The 21,501-nt window shown below is 39.0% G+C and overlaps 1 protein-coding gene across 1 annotated transcript in view; it reads left to right on the top strand.

Moving 5' to 3' along the window:
* The window catches only part of ADAM2 (ADAM metallopeptidase domain 2), a 92,896-nt gene that overhangs the window by 36,514 nt on the left and 34,881 nt on the right, over nucleotides 1–21,501 (top strand). Inside the window, exons 2-9 of the mRNA XM_053578751.1 lie at nucleotides 1,028–1,106; nucleotides 9,325–9,401; nucleotides 9,918–10,086; nucleotides 12,527–12,580; nucleotides 16,254–16,325; nucleotides 17,329–17,495; nucleotides 18,430–18,511; nucleotides 20,603–20,739. Coding sequence (XP_053434726.1) covers nucleotides 1,028–1,106; nucleotides 9,325–9,401; nucleotides 9,918–10,086; nucleotides 12,527–12,580; nucleotides 16,254–16,325; nucleotides 17,329–17,495; nucleotides 18,430–18,511; nucleotides 20,603–20,739 — 837 coding nt within the window. The remainder of the gene's footprint in view (nucleotides 1–1,027; nucleotides 1,107–9,324; nucleotides 9,402–9,917; nucleotides 10,087–12,526; nucleotides 12,581–16,253; nucleotides 16,326–17,328; nucleotides 17,496–18,429; nucleotides 18,512–20,602; nucleotides 20,740–21,501) is intronic.

A 21,501-nucleotide genomic window follows, 5' to 3' on the forward strand; every position in this document is an offset into this window, starting at 1 on the left:
GAAAATTTTAGATACGTGTGGACAAATCTATAGTACAAGTAAAAGGCAAATATTTCGAGACTTCCGACTTGGGTCTTCCCCTTTGCCAGAAGCTCTGCTACCTTTTTATGTTTCTGTATTCCTTTCTGTCTAATAAAATCCTGTCTTACCAGTGGAAAATAAAATGCAAATATTTCATTGTTTTTACATTTTACGTGCAACAGATGAGAATAAAGTGTGTAATACCAGGGATTGGACAAATGAAGTGCTGTTGGGTAGTCCCCGCTGGTGGTGTAATTGTTATCAGTCTTCCTCAAGCCCTACCAGCCTGTATCAAGTGTATTTGGTAGCTGGTTAGTTTCAACTTGACCAACAGTTTACGGTACAACAGGGCGACACTATCTTCACTCTCAGCAGACTGTCAGGCCTGGGCTGTGTGCGGCACCAGCGCCCAACTGTCAGTCTTCCTTTCTTAATTATTTTCTGCTCAGGCCCAGGAAAATGGGAGACCTCTGTTCAGCCCTAAGCGGGGGAACTCTGTACCAAGATGAGACTAATAACGGTAAAATAAATAAGTAGGAAGAATATTAGAAAGCGATATATAGTTGGGCAAAAGTATGGACCAAATTGAGAGTGTGGTTTAGAAATCCTATGCTTTGGTAATTTAAAAAAGGTAAATTCTTAAACTATTTGCCAAGATAAGCTCACGGAGGTGTTGATACACAAATAAAGTCTTGAAGTTGATGAGAGACTGAGCTACAAGGCCCCAGAAAGAGGGTTACTGGCACAAATACTAAAAGGTAAAAGTTTGCCTTTTGTGTTTGAAAAACAGTGCGACCGTAGAGTGAGTTTAGCGAGATCTCACAACTAGAAGTTTTAAGTAAAATTTAAAACATAATCCATATAGTCAAAAAATCTGTTTCTCTCCCTCTCTCTTTATGCCAACCGACCTGTCTTTAATGAATACAGGAAATATCTTTATCAGAACAAAAGTTTAATGAATAAATTTGTCCATTAAATACTTTTCAATCTTTTTTTTTTTTTACAGAACTTTTTTACCTAGAAATTTTAGAGTTTATGGTTATAATAACACAGAAGTTATGAAGCCTGTTGAGGAAAAATTTCAGGTATGTTTTCTTATTGCCTGTTGACGTTTGTCTTGTGACCTTCCGAGATCACCTTATTTATGTGTTATTGGGATACAAAGGGTTGGGGTCATGTTTTGTTTTGGTATGAATCCAATCATTTCTTTTTGTTATATAGAAAGTTAACCACGTTAAGTAGATGATTAACCAAACAAGATAAAATTGTGATGTTTCTAAACTTTTTGTTTGTGGTTCTGTAAATGTATGTGCTTATATGCCTGAGACAACCGAGGTGGAAAATGTGAAATATGGTGGAAAAAAGCATGATTTGAATTAGGAAGGCCAAAGCTTGGAATAAAAGGAGACTCCAAAGTCTTCTCTGAAAGAGATTGAATGACCAAAAAAGCACACATGTAATTTCACACACATTTAATGGAGTATATGAAATTTTCATATATTTCAAACATGTGGCACTTCATTTAACAATGTAATTTGTTGTAAAAAAAAAAATAGAGAGAGCAGGGAGTGGATTACCCATGCCTAAATGTTAAAGACACTAATACTTTCGTTTTATAAAGTAATGACCTATAATTGGTGTTGAAAATAGAAGCAGAAATATTTTACACAAAATTATAAAATAAGATGGAAATAGAAATCTAGGCCTATTGAGCAGAAAATGGTTTTTGGAACATGGGATAAATTGAAAATTTAGGTATCAAAGTAGGAAAATAAACTATGAAGCAAAACTCAATAAAAATTCCGTGAGAAATTTATAAATGAAAATATTTTGATGGAATTAAAAAATATTTCTGTGGTGGATGGAGAGTGACATCAGTAAGATGGAGGGATAGAAATTCTCAAGCTCCTGTCTTTCCACAAATACCTCGATCTGGCAAATATTCGTGGAAAAAAGTATCTTTGTGAGAGCTACAAGATCCATGAAGGAGGTTGTGACAATCTGACTGTGCCCAGCACCAGGGAAGTGTCTCTGAGAAAATAGGCTCATGCCCCCAGGAGGAGGTTCACTGACTGTGGACCTGGCTGCCAAACCGAAAGCAGGTGGGCTCCAGCCCCACTCTGACATGAATGTGGGGGCTGCTACTGCCACCCAGGGAAATGGGCAGGAATCATGCCCACTGTGTGAATCGGACTGCAGCTCCATAAGTACCTCTGTCTGCCTACATTTCCAGCTTCAGCCCCAAATTCAGACAAGACCCATAGACAGGCTTGTTTGATTAGGGACCCAGAGGCAGTCCCATCTGGCTGTGTACATGACAGGAGCCATGTCTGCCTACACCCCTGGTGGTGGGTATCCATCCCAACCATGGAACCAAAAGAAGTCCCTGAAGCAGTCGTTCTCACCTGCAATCCTGGAACCAGTTCCTCCAGACCACCCACAGACCGTGCTCCAGCTCTGACTGTTCACGGACAGAGTCTCACTCACAGACTGTGCTCCAGCCCTGACTGCACGTGGGCAGAGAGAGTCTCACCCACAGACCATGCCCCAGCCCTGACTGTTCACGGGCAGACTCTGGCCCACAGACCATGCCCCAGCCCTGACTGTTCACGGGCAGACTCTGGCCCACAGACCATGCCCCAGCCCTGACTGTTCACGGGCAGACTCTGGCCCACAGACCATGCCCCAGCCCTGACTGTTCATGGGCAGAGTCCCAACACCACCTGCCTATGTGTCTGATCGTCCTGCACGGGGATCCCACTAGCTAGTCTGTCCACAGACCTGACCAGGCAAATTGGCTGTGGACTCTGCCAGCCTACTGGCACAAAATCTGTGACTGGGATGACCAGTGAAGGTCCCCCCATTGCTGAAACTAGTCTCTAAAGACTCGAAGGAAGTAACTGTTACTTCAGATACACAGATACCAATGCAGGAACTGTGAAGGGTAAGAAAGAATGACACCAACAAAAAAACAAAAAAAAGGAAACTCCAGCAACTGGCTCTATAGAAACAAGAGATCCATGAAATACTTGACGGAGAATTAAAAGTTATTATCACTTAAAGAAGGTCAATAAGCTGTAAGAGAATACAGATAAACAACTAACCAACATTTAAAAACCCACCAATAAAATAAGAAGTTAAATAAAAAGTGGAAGCCACAGGGCAGCACCTGTGGCTCAAGGAGCAGGGTGCCAGCCCCACATACTGGAGGTGGTGGGTTCAAACCCAGCCCTGGCCAAAAAACTGAAAAAAAAAAAAAAAGTGGAAGCCACAGTGAGAAACCAAACAGAAATTATGGAGCTAAAAAAATCGAATGAACTGAATATTTCAACAGAGAACTTCAAAAGCAGAGTCTTAGGTAGAAGAAAGAATCAGCAAATATAACAGTAGGTCTTTGTTGGTTTTTTTTTGCAGTTTTTGGCTGGGGCTGAGTTTGAACCTTCCACCTCTAGCATATGGGGACGGCGCCCTACTCCTTTGAGCCACAGGTGCGCGCCCTTAGTCTTTTTAAATTTTCCAATCAAAGGAACAAAAAGAAAAAAAAATGAAAAAGAATGCAGAAAGTCTACGGGACTTATGGGAAATCATGCAATAAACCAATAAACATTATGGAAATTCTGGGAGAAAGTGAGAAAGGGGCAGAAAATTTATTTATTTTTATTTTTATTTTTTAGAAATGTAACTCCCCAAATCTAGGGAACAAGTAAATGGACATTCATATTTTTCAGCCGAAACCTTGTAGACCAGAAGAGAGTAGAATGGGGTATATTCAAAAGGCTGAAATTAAAAAGAGAAAAAAACATAAACAACAATATCCAACAAAACTGTCTTTAATATTGAGAGAGAAGTAAAGATTTCCCTGGACAAACAAACCTGAGGGACTTTTTCACCACAAGGCCTACTTTGTAAGAAACATTAAAGGGAGTTCTTTGTATTGAAAGAAGACTTGGTAAACACCAGCACAAACCAAGGAAAGTCCCACTTTCAGCCTAAAGACTGGGCTTAAATACCATTTGAAAGGCAGAGCAGCTAAAAACAAATTCTCTCAGTTTTTGTTTGTATTAAATGTCTTGATTTTGCTTTCATTTTTAAATATACTTTACTGGATATAAGATTTCTTTTTTTTTTTTCTTTTTGCCTTTTGTTTTTTTTGTTTTGTGGTCTTTGACTCTGTTAGCCAAGTGCCCCTTAAAATTTGTTGTTTCTTTGTAGAAGTCAGTTGTCAATCTTTAATTAGAGTTTCCTTTTCTATTGTGAGCTTTTATTTCTTCTGTTGCTTTCAAGGTATTTTTCCTTATCTTTGGCTTACAGTGTTTTTACAATAACAGGTCTATGGATCTCTTGCATTTAGCTTGCAAGAGATCATCGATCATTTAGCTTGCAAGCTCCCATCACGGAGCTTTTGGGATACACAGATTAATGTTTGTAAATAAATTTGAGAATGTTTTTGGTCACTTTTTCTCTAAATATCTTTTCTGATCCTTTCTCTGATTTAATACTGCTTGTGTAGTGCATGTTGGGGCTTTCAATGGTGTCCTACAATTTCGTTAGAGTCTTCATTTTTAACTTTTTTTTTTTTTTGCAGTTTTTGGCCCAGGGCAGGGTTTGAACCCGCCACCTCCGGTATATGGGGCTGGCGCCCTACTCCTTTGAGCCACAGGTGCCGCCCAAGACTCTTCATTTTTACTCACCATTTCTCTACCCTCCTTGCCAATTCTTTCTTCTAGCATTTCAAATACACTCTAGTGAGGTTTTCATTTCAGTTATTGTACCTTTCAACTCCAGATTTTCTCTTTAAATACACTTTGTCTTTGTACAGATATTCTCCATTTAACATCTTCATTTATGCTTTTTAATTATGGGTTTTCTTTCCAAAAATCCTTTGAACGTAGTTATAAAGGATACTTTGAATTCTTGTTCTGTTAAATCCAGTATCTTGTCAGTCTCACAATGCCTTAGCCTCTTTGGCCTGCCGCAACAAATTACTATAGATTGTGTGTCTTATAAACCACAGAAATGCATTCCTCACAGTTGTAGAGACTAAGAAATCCAAGCTCAAAATAGTGGCAGACTCATTGTCTGGTAAGGACCCACTTTATAGTTCACGGACATTTGTTTTCTCACTCGGAAAAGGGAGAATTTGGTTTCTGGGCTTCTTCAGCCCCTTATAATGTGGGTATTAATCTCATTCATGAGATCTCTGCCTTCATAACCTAATCACCTCTCAAAGGCCCTACATCTCCTACTAGGGATTACGAGTCCAAGAAATGATTTTTAGGGGACTCAACATTCAGTTTCCAGCATACAGGATATTTCTTTCATCTGACTTTTCTTTTTTTTTTTTTTTTTCAATGTATAGCTTATACTTTGTTTCTTGACATTTCTTGTCCCTCCTTTTTGGAAAATGAAAATTTTAGACAACATATTTTAACTAGTCTGAGTACTGCCTCCAGCCTTCCTGGGACTTTCCTAGGTCAGTGTTTGATATTTCTTCTGACCTGGAGGTATCTCCTCCCAGACACATGCTTTCTACCAGCCTCCCACAATTTAGCCAGGCACATATAGTAGAGCCTGTACGCTCCCTGGATTCTCGAATCTTCTACCAATTGTTCCCTACCACAATCTCCACCAATTTTGAACGTGCCCTTAGGCTTGAATTTCTCTGTGCTGTGTTGCAGATAAAATCAGTTCATCTGAAAAGAGATCAGGTACTATTTGTTTTACAACCTGCTTCTCACACTAGGCAAAATCTCTTGCCCAGAAGTGTGGTGCAATGTTCAGGCTGCTCGGTTATGACCCCAAAATGTATATGCTGAAGCCCTAATACCCAAAGTGATGGTTTGTGGAGGTGGGGCCTTTGGGAAATAATTAAGTGATGAGAGTGGGGCTCACGTGAATGAAAGTAGCATCCTTATGAGAAGAGATAAGAAAGCAGTGCTTTCTCGCTGGACCAGTGAGTACCCAGCAGTAAGGTGGATGTCTGCAAACTAGGAAGAGGGCTCTCGCCAGATACAATGTGCTAATACCTTGATCCTGGACTTAGCCCCCAGAACTATAAGAAATACATGTTTATTGTTTAAGACACATGGTACCTGACATTTTTTGTAGCTGCCTGAACGGACTAAAACAAACTTGCAGTGGGAGCAGTGATGTATTTCATTTGGAGCAGCACCCTCACGTCCGTGGGGTGGGCAATCTCTAGACATCTTAGCCTGCTTCTCCTGGCACGATATTACTCACTTTGAACCAGGGCAGGGGCGACTGAGCAAGGCTGTGCTCAAGTGTGTATTCTGTTCCATGTTGATTCCTACAGAAAGCTAAAGGAGCTCCTGTTTGAACACACTGGTCCTTAATTTAGTCTCAGAACTACGTATCTAAATATACGGTTAAGAAATGCCAACATCCTGCTCTTCCAGCGGCAAAAGCCCTCCAGCTCAGAGCTCGGACAAGAGGGAACCCTGTGTTCCCACCTGGAGTGAAATCTCTGCCTTGCAGATCTGAGAGGGAGAAGGAAGGAGTGGGTTTATCTCAAACACCCGCCCCTTTTCTTTCCTTCCTGAATTTTTGTAAGTTTTCTTGCAAAGCTGATTGTTCATTTTCTCTTAAAACAATTTTCCCTTAGTACCATTTCCAGAGGATGTAAATGGTCATTTTTGATCATTTTCATCATTTTCTCCAGACTAGAGCCGTGGAGTTCCTCACGCTGCTGGGTCAAAAGTCAGTTTTCCATCTCTTCACTTTGAAAGAATACTTTTACTAAAAGCATAATTCTGGATTGCCAGGACTTGATTCTTTCTGTGTCAGCATTTTATGCCGTTGCCCTGTGTCATGGCCTCCAGCATATACAATGGTAAGACACCTATCGCTCACACCATCATACTTCTGGTATCATGTTTGACTTTGGTTTCCTCCAAAAAAAATTTTTTTTCTTCATTTTTGGTTTTCAACAGTGTATTATAATGTGATGGGGCTTTTAGTTCTCATGAAAATAAAGACCAAACATACAAGAAAAGCAAAGGCAATTTATTCAGAGCTTGCTGTAACATAGGAGCCAGCCCCTGTTGCCTATGTTTTGGCAGAGACCCAGAGGCAGGCCGAGGCATGGGAAAGCTTTCCAGTAGCAAAAAGGAAACGCTAAAGGCATGTCCTGATTGGACCGCACGGGCACAGGGAGACTAACGGAGCATCCTATGGGACTGGCTGCGGGTGCCTAGTTGGGTTTTTCTGGTTAATTGTCCTAAAAGGAGAAAATTAGGAAATCCAACAGTTACTCATCAAATCCTGGCTATTTGGAGCCGATTGTTAACAGAAATTATTGTTTTGCTTCCTGGCTGGTTACTGGAGATGGCAATCTGTCTTCCTGCACAGCCTGGCTTACAAAAGGGCAGCTTTCCGGGCTGTTTATTACAGATAAAGGGGCTGATGTCCTGGGCTGGTTACTGCAGGTTGTGGGTCAAAATTCTGTTTTCATCTTGGTCTGGCCCTTGTGTATTTGTATATCCCATGTCCATCTATACATTTTTGTTTCTTGCGAAATTTGGTCACTGTTTTGCAAATATTTTTTGTACCCATTTTCTCTTTCCATTTCTCTGTGACTCTATTTAAACATGTGTTAGATAATATTGTTCCACAGATGGCTGCAGACATGCTCAATTTTTTTTTTTTTTTGGAGACAAGAGTCTCACTATGTCGCCCTTGGCAGAGGGCTGTGGCATCACAGCTCACAGCAACCTCAAACTCTTGGGTTCAAACGATTCTCTTGCCTCAGCCTCCCAAGTACCTGGAACTACAGGTGCCCGCCACATGCCCAGCTACTTTTTGGTTGCAGTTGTCCATATTGTTTAGCTGGCCCAGGCTGGGCTCGAACCCGGCAGCTTCAGTGTATGTGGCCGGCGCCCTACTCACTGAGCCACGGGTGCTAAGCCCAGACATGCTCAATTTTTAAACCTTCTTTTTCTCAGGTTTCTTTCAGACTTGACAATTTTTGTAAGTTTATTTTCCAGTGTATTTTGACACTTTCTTTTACCATCTCCAACGTGCAATAAAACTTTTCTAGCTTGTTTCATTTTAAATATACTTTTTTTCTAATTGACTTGTTGTAACGTGTGTTTCTCAGCTCGGTTTCCTAGTTAATCCTCCTATGATGCCCAAATCTTCCTTTATGCACTTGGTCATATTTTAAATATCTGTTTCAAAATCTTTTTTTTTTTTTTTTTACTAAGTCCAAAATCCTGGGATATTTCAAGGTGAATTATCTTTCTGATTTGTCTCTTGACTTTGAACCACGTTTTCCTTTTATTCACAAATTCAATATAGTTTAAAATAATATGCAACATTCAGTACTATATTGTAGAAGTTGCAAATCTTTCTCTAATGAGTTTTTGTTCTTGTTCTAGCAAGTGGTTAACTTGGCTGGAACCATCATCCAAACTCCAGTCCTCTGGGTTTGAACAGGGAGTTGTCAATTCTCAGGTTGTCTGTTCTTGAGTTCTTCTAGGCTACTGGCCATTGTCTGCTTGTATGTCCATGTATCTCTCTTCCCCGTGCTCTCCCCGCAGATGTAAGAGCTCACCCCTGAGTCAACAGCACACATTCTGGGTCCACATTCTGTGCCTCCTCCTTCCCTGGCTGCTGCACCTCATTTTCAGGCACTTTTGAAACGACAGCTTTGATCCTTAAGCTAGTAATATTTGTTTCTCTGTTGGAATATTAGCTACCTTACGCTACCCTCCATGGGGGAGTGCCTTTGCAAGAAAAACCATGTAATGAACATCCTGGAAAATTCGGCTATCTTCTCTCTCATGTTGACTGCCTTCTTCTTTCTTCTTCTGCGTTACTTTGTAGTTGAGGTTTTAAAAAATGTATTTTCCCGTGCTTATCATTGGTATCTTTAAGAGGGTTAATGCTACTCTCTAAGCTACTCCACCATTGTACTCAATGAATTTAAAACAGTAATTTTTCTTTTGGATTCGTTTCGCCTTTCTACCATGAGAAAATCAAGTCAGAAGAGTATAAAAAAATAAGTTTTGATGTTTTTTTACCTTAACCTAACAGCTGAGAATGTCATGTTTTGTTTATAACATCTGAAAAAAGTATGAAAATGTAGTTATTTTTTATGAACCCGTGGGGAACATTTCGGAAAACTGAACCATCTACTCATCTAATAATCTTGTAAGTCCATTTTGGAAGCAATACGTATTTGATGCATGCATACAAAAAATACATATTTAAAGTATTTGAAACTAGAGTCTTTAACATGAATTGTTCTAATAGACAGATATGTGTTTTATCCTTATTTTTCAGAATTTCTGCTACTACCAAGGGTATATTGAAGATTATCCACATTCTATGGTGATTATGAGCACATGTCATGGAATCAGGTTGCGATTTATAATTTTATATATTATAAAAGGAAATATTAACTCAGAAATTATTTAAGTGATTTAAAAATAATATTCACTAGGGTGGTGCCTGTGGCTCAGAGGAGTAGGACGCCGGCCCCATATGCCAGAGGTGGCCAGTTCAAACCCAGCCCTGCCCAAAAATCTGCAAACAAAAATAATAATAATAATAATAATATTCACTAGTCCTAAAGTCATGAATGACTATTGTGGGGGAAAATGCCATTGGAAAAGCTTACAGCGGCTCTTGCCCTTATACCGAATTAAGATGGTTTCATGGTTTGGCAACCACGAAATATTAATAGCTAGAAAAATGCCAACAGCATTATGATGAGCACCAGGCTATGATGCTCAGTAAGGGGGCCTATACGTAGTGACGTTTTCCTGCCTTATCACTTAAGACTAAAAGTAATCTGCATGTCATTAAAAAACAAAGTGGCATTTCATTGTTCATAATGCATTATTATATTTATTCACTTTTCTTGAAATTTGTAGGGGCTTAATACAGTTTGAAAATGTTAGCTATGTAATTGAACCCCTGGAGTCTTCAGTTGGTTCTGAGCATGTGGTATACCAAGTAAACCTTAAGAATGCGAATGTTGCGTTGTACACTGATAAGGCTCTCGAACCAAGAGAGACGTCCTATAAGATAAAAAGTGTAGAGGTAGGTGATTAACTGAGTAAACTCTGTGTTATTACCACGTAGGGAAATAAACACTTTATTTTTCTTAATAAATTATTCATGTATACACCCATACACACACACACACGAATATGTGTACCAGAAACTTTTTAACTTATCGTAATCCAAAACTAGTTTTATAATTTTCCGTAACTCTATACCCATGCGTCCTTGAAGTATTTGATGAGAAATAATCAATGGTGTTATTCTGCCTATTTCTGTTGCCACCTTATGCTATGGACCATACATTTTAGGAGTGTCTTCAAATCTAATCAGATGAGAGAGGAAATTCTAGAAATCCCAGAACTAATTATGATTTGTCCTTAAGATTCTGTTTCTTTATTACCTCATTCATCCTTGTTGGAGTTGTCCAGCGAAATGAACAGAAGGTAACACACCTGCATAAGTATCATGTATACAAACACACACACCACACACGGAGTACACGCATGATGAATACAGAGTGAGAGAGAGAAAGCAGGAGAGGTTTCGAGGAATTGGCTTACATGACTGTGGGGGCTTGATAAATCCGAAATCTGTAGGGCAGGCTGGTGCTGCAAGGAGCAGCCACAGTTTCAGACCAAGGCAGCCAGCTAGCAGAGTTCCTTCTTCCTTTGGAAATCATCTTTGTTCTGATCACGAAGTCAGCTGACTGGATGAGGTCCAGCTACATAATGTAGGGTAATCTGCCTTACTAAATGTTCATCCATTTAAAATGTTAACCTTGGCTAGGCACCTGTAGCTCAAGTGGCTAAGGCGCCAGCCACATACACCAGAGCTGGCGGGTTCAAATCCAGCCCGGGCCTGCCGAACAACAATGACAACTACAATCAAAAAATAGCTGGGCAATGTGGCAGGCACCTGTAGTCCCAGCTACTTGGGAGGCTGAGGCAAGAGAATCACATAAGCCCAGGAGTTGGAGGTTGCTGTGAGCTGTGATGCCATGGCACTCTACCTGGGCGACAGCTTGAGGCTCTGTCTAAAAAAAAAAAAATTAACCTCATCTGAAAAACCCCTTCATAGAGACATCCAGAATAACGTTTGACCTAACATCTGGGGCACAGTGGCCCAGCCAAGTTTATAGATAAAATTAACCATCGCACCAAGGTTACATATTTACTGTTTATGTCTCTTCTAAAAGTTTTGTTGTTTCATCTGATTTTGATATATATAATCATATGATATATGATTTTACATTAATTCTTTTTTATATGGGGATGTAGGGACCTAAATTTATTTTCAGACCGATACCTGATGGTCCCCAATCGTCATTGTTGAAATGACAATTCTTTTTTCCAGCGTCAGAGTTCAGACTCCATGAGGTCTGGCTTTTCTGTCTGATTCGGTCATTTCCTTCTGGAGATACATGTGGTCTAGTTTAAGGAAGTCCATCTCTGTTGCTTACCTTCCCCTGAGATACCTTATACAAGGTCTAACTTTATCCTTTAGAGGAAATTTCATCTCTTACACCCAAGGATGGATGTGTTGTTATTCTTTCCGCTCATACACAAAATCAAACTACACAGTAATGTAATAATAACATCACTAAGCTAACAGATCTACATCCATTTTGTAACCAGGAGTTGATGGATTTACTCAGAAAAGAGAGTAGTATCAATAGTCTGGTACGTGTACCAGTGAGAATATAGAGAATGGAAGGTAGAGGAAATTATTTCTGAGCAAATTAAGTGATTAATTGGATAAAGAGAAGTGACAAAAGAAATACAGTAGAACCTCTGTAAGATAACTACCCTGGGGAGTATAACAAACTGTTCGGAATATATGGAAGTGGTCAATATAAGGAACTAGGTCCACTGTACTGATACGTGACAGGGCCCAGCACAGGGACACAGAAAGGAGTACTCAAGTCTCACCCAAGAAGGAATGAGCGCAACAGTCCCCAACCCCGGACACTTGCGTCTTACCCCCCTTAACCCACGTGCTGACTTCCTTTTTTAACTAGGCACTGACACCCAAGTGAATAAAGGCCGTGTTGCCCATATAGAATCTGGACTCGGCTTTCTTTCATTCACATTTCAGAATAGCCTCTCCTTTTGTACATGTGATGCTTGCCTGGTCCATAAAATTAGGTCAACATGGGCAGCTCCTGTAGCTCAGTGAGTAGGGTGCTGGCCCCATATACTGAGGGTTTCAGGTTCAAAACCGGCCCTGGCTGAAGTGCAACAACAACAAAAAAAAAAATTAGGTCAACCTAAGGGACCAAGTCAATGTAGGGAGGTGGTCAACTATGGAGGTTCTGCTATAATTGAAAAGATTTTATGATGTCTAGTTTTTCTTATCTGATTCTGTTTCCATATGTAAAATGTTATTTTTCCATGTTGAGTTCATTGATAGTAGTGATATACAGTGAAAACATTCAAGTCATTTAATTGTGATGTACAGCTCGTGGATTTTTTTTCAGCCACTTCAGTTCTCTCAGTATATAGAAATGCATCTTGTAGTCGAACAAAAATTGGTAAGTACATTCTGATTTATTTGTCTCATGTCACTTTATATTAGCCATGAAGGGTTATAAAAATAATTTGGAATAAGTTTTTGACAGAAGACAATTAATGATAAATTTGTGTTAGCTCTGCCTTAATGCATTTTAATGATTATCGTCAGTATTAAACTGAGAATCAAATTTCTATCTTAGTTTTCTCTTAGTTTTCAGTGCCTGTTGAGATGACAATAGGATATTTTGGTCATTCCGTTAATTAAATGTATTACATTAATTGATTTTCAGATATTAAAACGATCTTGTCTTCCTGAAATAATTCCCACTTGATCATGTTGTATAATCGTTTTCATATATTTCTTGGTTTAGGTTGCTAGTATTTTTCTTACATTTCCTTTGTAAATATTGTATAATATATTTGTTTTGCATGTTGGAGGTCTGAGGTCAGGGTGCTGGCACAGTCACCTTCTGGTAAGGACTCGAGGGGCCCACCCTCATGACTTCATCTAAACCTAATGATTTCCTAATGATATCGTTTGTAAATACCATAAAGTTTGGAGTCAGGGTTTCAACATAGGAAGTTTTGTAGGGATATAATTCACTACGCAACACTCCACCCCGAGCTCCCACATTTATGTCTTTTTCGTATATAAAATGCATCCATTCCAGAGCAACAGACGTTAGAACTCGGACGTCCTAAGTCTCGTCTAAACATCATCTAAATCTTACATGGGTGAGACTCGACATAAAGGCAATAAATTTTGCCGTTATTTGTCTCAGTGACATGAGAGAAATGAAGGCAAAATTTCTCTCCATCTGTGAAAGGGAGAGAGGGAGAGAAGGAAGGAAGGGCATGTGGCCCCCTAGCAAGTCCAGGATCTAGCAAGACATATTTGCTTAGATTTTAAACCTTGAGAATAATCCTCTTTGGCTCCGTGGCCTAGAAGCCGACCTTTCGGGTCCACTGAAGGGCATCACCATTTCCACAGCTGTGCTCACTGGGTGGTCTGGCTGGGGGAGCTCTAGGCAGAAAACCACCAAACTGTTGAAATGAAGGCAGTGGCTCTAGTAATCCTGGAATGACCTGAATTTCTTTTCCTCTTGAAGAGTAGCGCTGATTTGCAGCTAAATAACTACTGACAAATCTGAGAAGTCCAACAGGCTTCTTTCACGTCGGTCCGTCCCGATAACCCCTGAGTTCAGACTGGCAGTATCTCCACTCAGACAATCCCATAAGCTTTTTGCCAAATGGTGGTTCGGCTATTCCCTCAATGTTCAATCAGAATAAGTGTTATGATTTTTTTTTACAATACAGATAGGCTAAGAAATCTGCAAACGTTTGCTATTTGGTTCTATTTTGCTTTACAACTTCTTCTTCAGTTCAGGACCTCACATCTCAGTACCAAAATCTCTCTGAGTCAGCTTGAGCTGTGACGCAAAATACCATAGAGTGAGTGGCAGAGAGAACCAGAAAAGTCTTTTCTTACGCTTCTGAGCACTACATGCCTGTGGATCAGGGCGTCAGAATTACTGGGTTCTGCTGGGGGCCCTCTTCCTTTCAATTCACTGGGATGGGAAAAGAAGGGCCACCCTTTTCTGGCTTCTGATGTGGCAGAGAAGGTGAGAAGGAGTGAACTCACCAAGGTCTCTGTTAATTGTCAAGGTGCCCCACTCTGATGATGCCATCGAAACCTAATGGTCTAAAGACCCCATCTCCAAACACTGTCACTTGAGAGGTCAGGGCTTCAACACATGAAGGTTGTGGGAACAGAATCTAGTCCATAGAAATATAATATACCAAAGTCACCATCCATAGGGAAAATGGGAAATTGTGGGAGGTGGGAGCTTCCTACTATGATCTTTTAAATATATGTTTATTTACAAAATATTCATTACAAGATTTTACGAAATATTTACAAAATATTCTCTATGTGTTGGCTACCTCACTCTCTACACACACACACACACACACACACACACACACACAGGCTCTCCCACTCATGGTGCACATATCCCCTCTCCATGGAAACTTTTGGGACACCTGTGTATGTGTGTTAAATATATGTTACGGTACATAGTTTTGTGTATATATCACTGTATGTAGACATGTGTGTGTTACTATATAATTAAGTGTATTATGTAGTATATAGTTTTAATGACTACTGACCTGCAGTTTCCTTTTGAGGCGATGTCTTTCCCAGTTTTATCAGCATGGTAATTTATCTGGATTATGATTATATAGTATTCTGTAATTACTAAAGTTTTGTGAATGATATTTATTTTTCTAAGCCTTTGCTAACATTTTTTCAATAAAGATTTTTGGGCTAGATTTTTTTGTGTGTGTGAGGGATAACTTTTAATTTTAAATAACTTTACATATTATAAATCTTACATATTATTATTCTTAGTATTTCTGCTTGGTCCAGTACCTTCAGTTTACATCTTCCAAAAGCATCTAAGCAATGGATTCTGTTCATGTTCATTTATAGAAATCCTTTGCATTCCTTTTAGTGTCTATCACATCACTAGTGAAATATCTTTGTACCCTCCTGATTTTGATAGCTATTATCTTTGCTCTTTTTTTTTTGAGGTCGTACTGGCTAAAGATTTGCCAATTTTGTTATTCTTTTGTGTGTGTGTGTGTGGTTTCTGGCTACGGCTGGATTTGAACCCACCACCCCCAACATATGGGGCCGGCGCCCTACCCCTTTGAGCCACAGGCACCGCCCTCAATTTTATTATTCTTTCAATTATAAATGTTTGACTACATCGATCTTCTCTTTTCCTTCTTTGCATTTCATTTCATCTTCCAGTTTTCCTTCTGTTGCAGATTACTAGTTTCAATTCACTGTGATGGGAAAAGATACTTTGTGTGATTTCAGTCTTTTCAAAACTTATTATGGTTTTTTTGACCTAAGATATGGTATATCCTGGAGAGCGTTCCACGTGTGTGTTCTGCTGTTGTGTAGTGGTGTGGTCTGTATATATTTTTAGGAACAATTGTCTTAGAGTATTGTTGAAGGTCACCATTTCCTTATTGATCTGTATGCTTTCTATGCCATTTTGCAATCAAATGTTCTATAAATACCTATTGGCAAATGGTTTTGTTTTAGTTTGAAATACTTGTGTTCAGTTTTTCCTCAGGTATTATATTATTGAATGTTGTGTCCTTAAGTCTCAGTTATGGTTGGAGTTTCTATTTCTCCCCTCAATTCTACCATGCTTTACTTTGTGTAATTTTCTGGTCCTCTTTGGAGCATATGCGTTTGTAATTCTTATATTTTTCCATAGACATCCCAGCTCATTTATTATCGCTGTTTTCATGGTCTGTCTTGGCAGTTATTTCTCTCTTGAGTGATCTGTATCTTTGAAAACGTAGTATGCCTCCTGTACACACCTTTAAATATCATAATTTTAAGTAAGATTTTCAGTCAACAATTACTGTGATTGGTTTATTGATAGCGGATATCTTGTTTGTAGTCTCTTTTTCGTGTTTTATATTTTTCATTTTTCACAATGAACATCTATCAAATGATTTGTATAATCATAAAATAATGTGGTTGGTAAACTAATGTGTTGGAAATTTAAACAATTCCTTATCTCACCATCTTGAATTTGAAATGAAAAAAATAACAATCATTCGATGCTGAGCAATGTATGTTTAAATCTAAAATATAATTATATTTTACAGTACAATCACATGGGTTCTGATATTTCTGTTGTCACTCAAAAAATTTTCCAGTTGCTTGGATTGACAAATGCTGTAAGTATTTGCTTCTTAATACATCGGACTTCCAATGTTACTGGAACAATTTCTGTGCCTTCTCTTATGACACTGCCTAAATATACATGTTGTATGATCTGGGAGAAAGTAAGTTTAATTTTATGTTTTAGATTTTTATCTGTGAAGAAGGCATAATAATAATTGTATATATCTAATTAAGTTACTGTAGGGATTTTATTTTATTTATTTATTTATTTATTTATTTATTTTTGTGACAGAGTCTCATTTTGTCACCCTTGGTAGAGGGCCGTGGCATCATAGCTCACAGCAACCTCCAACTCTTGGGCTTAAGCAATTCTCTTGCCTCCCGAGTAGCTGGGACAACAGGCGCCTGCCACAATGCCCAGCTATTTTTTTTGTTGTTGCAGTTGTTTAGCTGGCCAGGGCCAAGTTTGAACCCGCCACCCTCGGTGTATGTGGCCTCGTGCCATAACCACTGTGCTACAGGCACCTAACCTACTGTAGGGATTAAAACACTTGGCACGGGGCTCACATAGGTGCCATTTTAAAATGCCACGTATGGCTCAGCGCCTGTGGCTCAAGCGGCTAAGGTGCCAGCCACATACACCTGAGCTGGCGGGTTCGAATCCAGCCCAGGCCCACCAAACAACAATGAAGACTGCAACCAAAAAATAACCAGGTGTTGTGGCAGGCGCCTATAGTCCCAGCTACTTGGGAGACAGAGGGAGGAGAATCGCTTGAGCCCAGGAGTTCGAGGTTGCTGTGAGCTGTGATGCCACAGCACTCTACCCAGGGCAACGGCTTGAGGCTCTGCCTCGAAAAAAATAAACAAATAAATAAAATGCCGAGTATTACTTATATTATTTGTAGCATTTATTAATTGTTAATATACTTTTAAAGAGCCACTCTAGACTTGCAGTTCAGTTGTTTATTATTTTTCATAAGTTTGTTTTCATACATAATTATGAAATCGGTTGAAACTATGATTTTGGAACCCGTTTTCTGTTTGTTTTCTGTTTAGATTTTTACTTCATTTAATGTGACAATTATTCTATCTTCATTGGAGCTTTGGACAGATAAAAATAAAATTCCAATCACTGGAGATGCCAATGAGTTACTACACAGATTTTTAGACTGGAAAAGATCTTTCCTTGTTTTGCGTCCTCATGATGTGGCATTTTTACTGATGTAAGCATTTCTTGGCATTACTGAAGCTTATAAAAGAAACATACCCAATCTGACATAATGTTTAACAGTTGAAAAGCCTTTAGGGAAAAAAAAAATCTTCTGTAATTTTATTCTGGTATATACCATATGAATATTATTTTTTATAAAACGGTTTATTAGAATGATTGACATCTATTTGTTGATTTGTAGTTAAAACTCATTCCTTCGATCTTGGGCAATATTCCTTCGCACTGTAGCGTATACAACACATCATTAAATGTCTCTAACTATGAGTAAAATATTAATGGCATCCTTTTGAAGAAATAGATCTGAATTCCATAAACGTATAATCTAACCTTCTTCTTATACTTTGTTGTTATATAGTAAAACACAAAACAAATAAATAAATGGAAACACTTTTGTATATTTTAATACCTATAACGTAGTCGCATTGTGCATAAGATTTTGGTATATAAGCATCCTATTCTGTTTAATAGATCCAGTTTTTCTCTTACCAGTAAAAAGTGTGTGTGCGTACGTACATAACATTTTAATCTTTCTTATCTCTGTCTCATAAACATGCCGTATCTTTGCATAGCTCTGGCATACTAATTTTTTTCTGATTATGTGGAGACTTTCATCCATACGGTGTTTCTGGCCATTGATTTCTAGTTTTAAGGTATTTATTTTTATAATTTTTATTTCAGGGGATTTATTTATTTTAGTTTTTGGGGGGAGCTACATAAAATGAATCTTTATTATGTTACAGAAATCCAAATCCCCATTATTTGTTTTTTTCAATCCATTCTCAAAAGAAGCTACGTCACACTGACGTTAGGTGGAAATATTTATGAGTTTGATATAAATGTACAAAACAAAATTTTGGTTAAAAATTCAGTACAAATTGTGCTTACTTTATAATATTATATGATTATGATCCTTTTTAAAATTTAAGTTACAGAGAAAAATCAAATTATGTTGGTGCAACCTTTCAAGGGAAGATGTGTGATAACCACTACGGAGGAGGAGTTATTATGGTATCGTACGGTTTAATTTGAAATGTAAAGATGGAATGCTACACAGATTAAGATGCTATTCAAAAAACAAGAAAAAAAATCAGATTAAGATGCCATTAAAGATTTCTTTTTTTTTTTTTTTTTTTGTAAAGACAGACTCTCACTTTATGGCCCTCGGTAGAGTGCCGTGGCCTCACACAGCTCACAGCAACCTCCAGTTCTTGGGCTTAGGCGATTCTCTTGCGTCAGCCTCCCAAGTAGCTGGGACTACAGGCGCCCGTCACAACACCCAGCTATTTTTTGGTTGCAGTTCAGCCAGGGCCGGGTTTGAACCCACCACCCTCGGTATATCAGGCCGGCGCCTTACCGACTGAGCCACAGACACTGCCCTAAAGATTTCTTTGTTTTATTATGTCTAAGTATATTACAGTTTGCATTATTCTAGGTACTTTGCAAACCCTGCGGCTGACAGAAATATTTAAACTAAGAGTTCTCATTGAGCTCACTACATATAAAACTTCACAGTTTTCTTACAATAAGTGTAAAAAATCTTCTCTAGGGGCTCAGCGCCTGTAGCTCAAGCAGCTAAAGCACCAGCCACATACACCTGAGCCAGCGGGTTTGAATCCAGCCTGGCCTGCCAAACTATGACAACTGCCACCAAAAGACAGCCAGGCGTTGTGGGGGGCTCCTGTAGTCACAGCTACTTGGGAGGCAGAGGCAGGAGAATCGCTCGAGCCCAGGAATCAGAGGCTGCTGTGAGCTGTGATGCCACCGCACTCTACCCAGGGCAACAGCTTGAGGCTCTGTCTCAAAAAAAAATCTTTTCTAGGCAGTTAATGTAATGATCCATTTTAGTTTATTATAAAATGCTCATCAATTTTTCATAATCTTAATATTTAATCATTTATTAATTTTAAGGTTTATGTTTCGTACAATTTCTTAATTAGGTAGCTAACATGATTTTGAACCAGATTAAAAGAAAGCATTTGAAACTATTGTGGAGGTGAGGAGAAACTACCCCTTTCCCCAAAACTTCACTGAAAGATAAATTCACAATGAAGGCAGATAAATAAGAGAAAGAGGTTGATTTACCTTAAGCCAGGGGAGAATCACAGAATGATTACCGAGTATCCCTAGGGGATCCAGAAATGTATATGCCCTCCTTTTAAAGAGCAGGGAGAGATACAGGTAATTCTGTTGAATGAATAGGGGGAACATATAATTAACCTGAGGGACCGGTTATATTTAAAACGATTTGGGCCCTTGTTCCTACTTATCCCAAAGGTTATTTTTCCTCCACAGAAATACAGTGATGCCGTTGTTATATAAATCATGGCATCTATTTCTGGCCTCTTTCTGGAATCTTGTATGACTATTGGTCTATATGTCTGTTCTTCTACTAACAAATTATAAATCAAGTTATAAATTAAATTTTTTTCAAAGTTTGATACTCTACGTGTCTCTCTTTGAAGACTGTTTTCTGAGAGCGCAGCTATGACTCCAATGGTCACTGTGCACAATTAACAAGTTCGGGGGGCAAGGTTTTTCCCTGTCTGACTCCACCAAATATGTCACCCATTTACATTTTGGTGATATTTAAGATTGCATCTTTCTTATATTTCTTTTTTTTTTTCACCTATACATGTGTTTATTAGGTTTCCACTTTTTGCCTTCACAAAATTAAAATTTAATAACAATTAACAATGTTTAAGATAAGGACTAGAAACAAAAACCTCGTAAAGAACAAACGAAGATAAATACATTCAGAAAAGAAATCAGACGATTGCTGCATCGAAATATTAAGCAATAATAATAATGCAAAGAAAGTAACATTCACATTATCAAACAAGAGTGTGTCCAGTATAGAATGCTTCAGAAATACTCCATACTGAATCTTAGAGTCAAAGCTTTCTTATATTTCTTGTATTTATAATGTCACCTGTAACATGCGAGTTAGGCCAGTATGGATGGCATTTTGGTGTATAACCTATTATTAAACGCCTCTGTCACATTTTATCATGTGACTATCTCTAAGAATTACATTGTTCTCCCAGTAAATAATTCCCGAAAAAGTGTGCATTTGCATTTATGTTTTACCTCTTTTTTCAGCACCCCAAAGCCATAAGCCTGGAATCACTTGCAGTTATTTTAACTCAATTACTGGCCCTTAGTATGGGAATCACCTATGATGACACTAGCAAGTGCCAGTGCTCGGGAGCCATCTGCATAATGAACCCAGAAGCAATGTAAGAGGCTCGACTTTTACACTTCACATACATACTTTAAGATGACTTTGGCACATTTAACGTAAGAAGGCTGAAGCTGTTACATAATGATGGTTGAATACCAGCTAAGAGTGATGATTCCAGACTAAAATATATGTCGCAATGGCCATACGGGACGTTGGTCTCGGTGGCCCATCATCCACTGTGGCACTTGCTTTCTCCTCTGTGATCTAAGTCTACGTTTATTACTGTATTTACCTGTATTATTTTATAATTTTATGCCTGTCTTGATAAACCAAACACGGGCTTGTGATCACTGCTCGTGAATTATTTATTAGTATGAACTTGTCTGCAGGAATCTCTCACATCTTGTTCTGCTCAGCCTGAAGTTCTGACCCCTATTGATTTCAAAGACACTGCCATTCAGCTTCTGCTTTGACGTGAGAGAAGGCCTCTTATACCACACATACCTAGCAAATTGGTTGGCTGTTATGGTTACTCTTAGAGAACATTATGAAATGTTATAGGAGTGGGAGCAAATAAGAATCACAGGATCCATCCCGTGACTGGATCCAGCCTCTTCTCTTTCTGACTGACAGATCTGAGGGTGTTTTCTGCTTCTAGATGTGTTGAGAAGGAGGCCTCACGCCAGCAGCAGCAAACTTCCCCCTCCCTTCATCCCCTCCCACTCCCCCGTCCCCTCCCCACTCCCCCGTCCCACTCTCTCCATCCCCTTCCCACTCCCTCCATCCCCTTCCACTCTAGTGCAGTCTGTGGGCAAGA

Source organism: Nycticebus coucang, chromosome 24 (genome assembly GCF_027406575.1).
Source record: "Nycticebus coucang isolate mNycCou1 chromosome 24, mNycCou1.pri, whole genome shotgun sequence".
Classification (NCBI taxonomy): domain Eukaryota; kingdom Metazoa; phylum Chordata; class Mammalia; order Primates; family Lorisidae; genus Nycticebus; species Nycticebus coucang.